This window comes from Notothenia coriiceps, unplaced genomic scaffold (genome assembly GCF_000735185.1).
Source record: "Notothenia coriiceps isolate Sejong01 unplaced genomic scaffold, NC01 NC01_scaffold00037438, whole genome shotgun sequence".
NCBI classification, from domain to species: Eukaryota; Metazoa; Chordata; class Actinopteri; order Perciformes; family Nototheniidae; genus Notothenia; species Notothenia coriiceps.
The window spans coordinates 6,248-10,570 of record NW_011370139.1 but is presented as its reverse complement, the minus strand read 5'-3'; the positions used below and the strand labels follow the sequence as shown (position 1 = coordinate 10,570).

Genomic DNA, 4,323 nt, shown 5'->3' with positions numbered 1-4,323 from the left:
CCTCTGAGAGACATTTGGTAAAAAAGAACTCAATGGTGCTCTAGGAGGAGATTCAGGTGATAAGGTGTGGTGGGGGATTACCTTGGTTGCTGATTGGCTAATGGTTACACAAGCTAAAACATCGTTATGACATCATAAAGTGGCCAAAATCTGCTCATTTTCAGACAGGTTTTTATAGAAATAGATCAGGACGAACAGAGAGAGAATCTTTTTTCCTGAAACTTTCAGAGTCTCTTTCCACAGAGGGGACACATGTTGATGTATAAAAGACATGAAAAAGTGGATTTTGCATAATAGGTGACCTTTAAGATGATGAAAAAATTGGGAGAAAGTTGTTTTTCCTCACCAGGGCAAACTCGTGGGAGACCCGTCCGTCTGGAGGAAGCTTTGCTCCGAAGCCCAGCGCAGGAAACATCTTGTCGCTGTCGTAGTCCTGGATGATCTCTCCGACGGCCCGCAGCGCCATGGCGTAGTCGTTGAGCTGGTACGGGCTCATGTAGTGGAGCGAGGTGGGCTGGGACGGGTTGCCTGGGACAACAGAGGTTCAGCGCCATTAAAAGTTACATCAGCATCAAACTGTAATCATGACTGCGTCCCCTGGGCTGTGAGTCATAATTAAAATATAATAAAAAGCAAAGTGGTGTGTGGGAGGGGGTTAAAACGCAGACTGGAGTTTTAGTTACAAACATTTCTCTAAGGCACGGCCGCAGAAATAATCTCGCTGGTTGCCTCAAACCACAGCGGGTAGTGTGAGGAACCATCATCTTTTTCACTATGGCTAAGTTTACACTGTTAAGTTAACTATTAAGACCATGAGCTACAGCGGACCCTCAAAGACACTCTCTGTGTCATAAATAAATGAAATCAGGCGATATGTAATTCCTCAGAAATATTGCATAAGTGTGATAACAATTCTCTTTCCTATCCAAAAATGCAAGAAGCAGCTCTTGACAATCGCAAATAAAAACCGAATGATAAAAACGTTTTTTTAATGTCTGCCTTTCTTTGGCCCTGGTACATACATGAAAGAATAATTGTTACCATAATGTTCACATTAAAATTACAAGACACATTTTTCTTACTACACAATTTAACAACATTTGATAACTTATTTGCTCCTTCAATACTTCCAACATTTATTTACGTTTCTTTAGGATACTGCTACTTATTACCATGGTGTACACATTTGTTTCCCGCAATTTTGTTCATATATTTCTTGCACTTCGCTGCCTTAACGCCGTACATTTCATGCTGCAGGACAAATAAAGGATTTCTGATTGTTGTTTTATATTTTGACCTCCCTAACCCGTATTTAGCCTTCAGCTCCAAACCCCATTAGTTCTTTCTGAAGATGTGAGTTTTCATAAGTATGTCCATATATATATAAAAAAAAAAAAAAATCACATAAAAAAATAATTATTTAAAAACAGCTTGGCACTAGCTAATAGCTCACATTTGTCAAACAGGAGAACATAGTGTATTTGTTGGAGAACATTTGAGATACATATTAAAAACACACTTGGTGCTCTGGTGAGTAATTACTGCAGCTCCCAGGTTCATCATGATGAAGAAACACGTCAGCTACTGAAACGGTGTGGCTAATAAATGTATTTTTAACAATTAATTGGACAAAAAAATAGGGCACTAAAGTACAATATATGTACTTTAGTGCATACAATACATTTTTTGTTGGTTTTGGTCCTTTTGTTTGTTTAATAAGCTAACTTAGAAGACCAATAACCTTGTCCCTGATAATGCATTATGTTGTGCTATAAAATAAATTAGTGAGTTATTATGTTCTGTCAGGGATCAGAATCAGAATACCTTTATTAGTCCCACAGAGGGGAAATTTGCAGCGTTACAGCAGGAAAGAGCCACAGACAGCTTAGTGTTGCATATCTTAAATGCATTAAAAAAGTACTAAGTTATAATATAATAAACAATATGCTAAAAAAAAAAGTTAAATAATTTTCAAAAATACAGAAAAAAAAAAAATCAAATCTACAAATCAAATCCTGTAGCAGTTCTTAGGATTTAGCAGCCCGGTATATATTACAGTTATTAAGATGGCATATGTATATAAAGTATTTATTGCACATAGTTTGACGGTATTTAACAGCAGCAAGTTACACAATTTGCAAAATACTAGATAGATACCTTGTAACAGTAACAAGGGTTTAGCAGCCAGGTATAAATTACAGTTATTAATGGCATATATATATATATTGCACATATTGCATAAAGTTGGTTTGTATTTAGCAGCAAGGGGAGTTATAGTCTGTGTTGTGGTCTGTGTGTAGGAGGGTCTAACAGGGGCAGGGGGATATGGAAATATGCAGAAAAAACTTCAGTGTGTTCCCAATTACCAAAGATATGAAATAATGTAATTACATGATATTATAACTGAAGTGAAAATGGGAAAACTGAATAGATAGCAATAGAGAAAGACTACTTTCTTCAAGGACATAATCTCCAAATTGCATTACATGTATTATCTAACTAAATAATCTCTCACTGAAATGAGAACATCACTCATCTGAGACAAACTGCGCAGAATTGCTCATTTTGCTTGTTTGTCGTTAAGTTGTTGTCACTGATAAATGCACAGCAGTTTACCCGTGGGGTTTAATAAACACCGACTACACAGGGGAAAAAATAATGTCATTTGAAAAATGTGGGTGTAATGAGTATCTGTCAACAGAGGCACAAACTGTACAAGATAAAAACTTCAAACTGAGTCTCGAAGTGTTAGATAATGTCGGAATAATTGTCAAATTTTCAGCTGCTTTATTTCTAGTCTCCAGCTGAGTAAAAGGGGGCGAAGTGTCATCAGAGTAAGTCAATTAAAACTGACTGATAAGGAATCATTAAAGAGTTCACATCAAATAAAGATCACGTTGTTAACCACCAAAAGTTTGATCAAGTTCGATACACTTTCATCGATAAGAGCTTTAAAACACTTACCATTCGATGCCGTGAAATCAATGGCCACCGTGAAATTAATCTGAGTCCTACAAGAGAGAACGGATCACGTTAAGAGGTAAAGTGGAACCGTCAATCACGCTGAATTATGTCACAGCATGTTTCAAAGCACGCTGCAGCGAGCAATTAGGCAGTGGGTTATCGGCAGCTGTCAGTCTTAATGTTGGAGCAAAGAGATAAACATGGTGCTCTAATCCTCTCTGATGAGTCACTGCAGAGTCTACCACCGCAAGGATTTAATGAGGAAAGTAGTGCTGGTGATTTATCTGAAGAATCATATTCCGCCCTCTGTTGTGAACTCACCCGCCGCGGATGTAGTCCAGGAAGGAGAGCTCGGTGTCCACGAGGCAGGAGAGGAGAGTGACCTGTCAGTCAGGAGAAAGAGTAGGAGTTGAAATAATCTGGTTTACAGCATGAACAGGGTGTGTTAAAGGTCTCCTATTATGTTATTTTAATATATAATGGGTCTCAGTTATATAAAAATATATAAAAAACATGTCTATGATGTCAGATCTGTTACGGTAGAGTGAAGCAAGCAGGACCCAAATGCAGATAATACTGATAATACCTTTATTTCAAGGTTAAGAATTAAACTCGGGCAAACAGAACACTCCCCGGTGAACTCAGTCACCAACAAAAGACGAACCAACACTGAACACAGGAAAAGACAAGACTAAATACAGGGAGGGGTAATCACGAGACGAGAAACAGCCGGGCAGGGGAGGAGAAACACAAGGGCGACAGGTGAACACAATCAGACAATTAGACACACCAGGGAAACTAACGACAGGGAGGAAAAACACAGGGGCCGTTTCTCAATCTCGAGGAAACTGGCTTGCAAGCCAATATTTCCAGGATGCTATGTCATCGAGTGCCGCCGAAGGACTGTTCCAATCTCCAGAATACTTGGAATTCCACCAAAGCCACGTCCTTGGTTTGGAGGTAATTTTGAGGCTGCACATGGGTAAACTTCGCGTCCTTAAAATCCCCACAATGCTTTGCGCACGGACCAATTTCAAAAACCCTTGCGGAGAATGGCTGAACCGACGCAGCACATATTTAAATGTAAGTATGAAGTGGCGAAGAACATGTGTTGGTAAATATGTTACTTTGTTAAATTTGTTATCACCAAAAATGTGTTCCGTGAAAGTAAAGCAAGTTCATAATTAGATAGACATCGTGAGGTATTTATTTTCGGTACAGTTTATGTTGAAACCGTTAGAGAGAGTGGCACACTTGTTAGCCTGTTCCATTCTTCTTTGTTTTCCGAAGCCGTGGCTTGGAAGTATACTTGCTTCGTTTCTGAAGGAAGTGACTTGGAAGTATGCGACTACCAAGCCA

At 38.8% G+C, this 4,323-nt stretch overlaps 1 protein-coding gene across 1 annotated transcript in view; it reads right to left on the bottom strand.

The window, feature by feature from the left end:
• Positions 1 to 346: 346 nt before the first annotated feature.
• The window catches only part of LOC104967539 (copine-8-like), a gene marked incomplete at its 3' end in the record, with an annotated part of 7,913 nt that continues 3,936 nt past the window's right edge, over positions 347 to 4,323 (bottom strand). The window contains exons 2-5 of the mRNA XM_010797027.1: positions 3,551 to 3,604; positions 3,286 to 3,347; positions 2,965 to 3,011; positions 347 to 528 (exon numbers count right to left, since the gene is read on the bottom strand). Coding sequence (XP_010795329.1) covers positions 347 to 528; positions 2,965 to 3,011; positions 3,286 to 3,347; positions 3,551 to 3,604 — 345 coding nt within the window. The remainder of the gene's footprint in view (positions 529 to 2,964; positions 3,012 to 3,285; positions 3,348 to 3,550; positions 3,605 to 4,323) is intronic.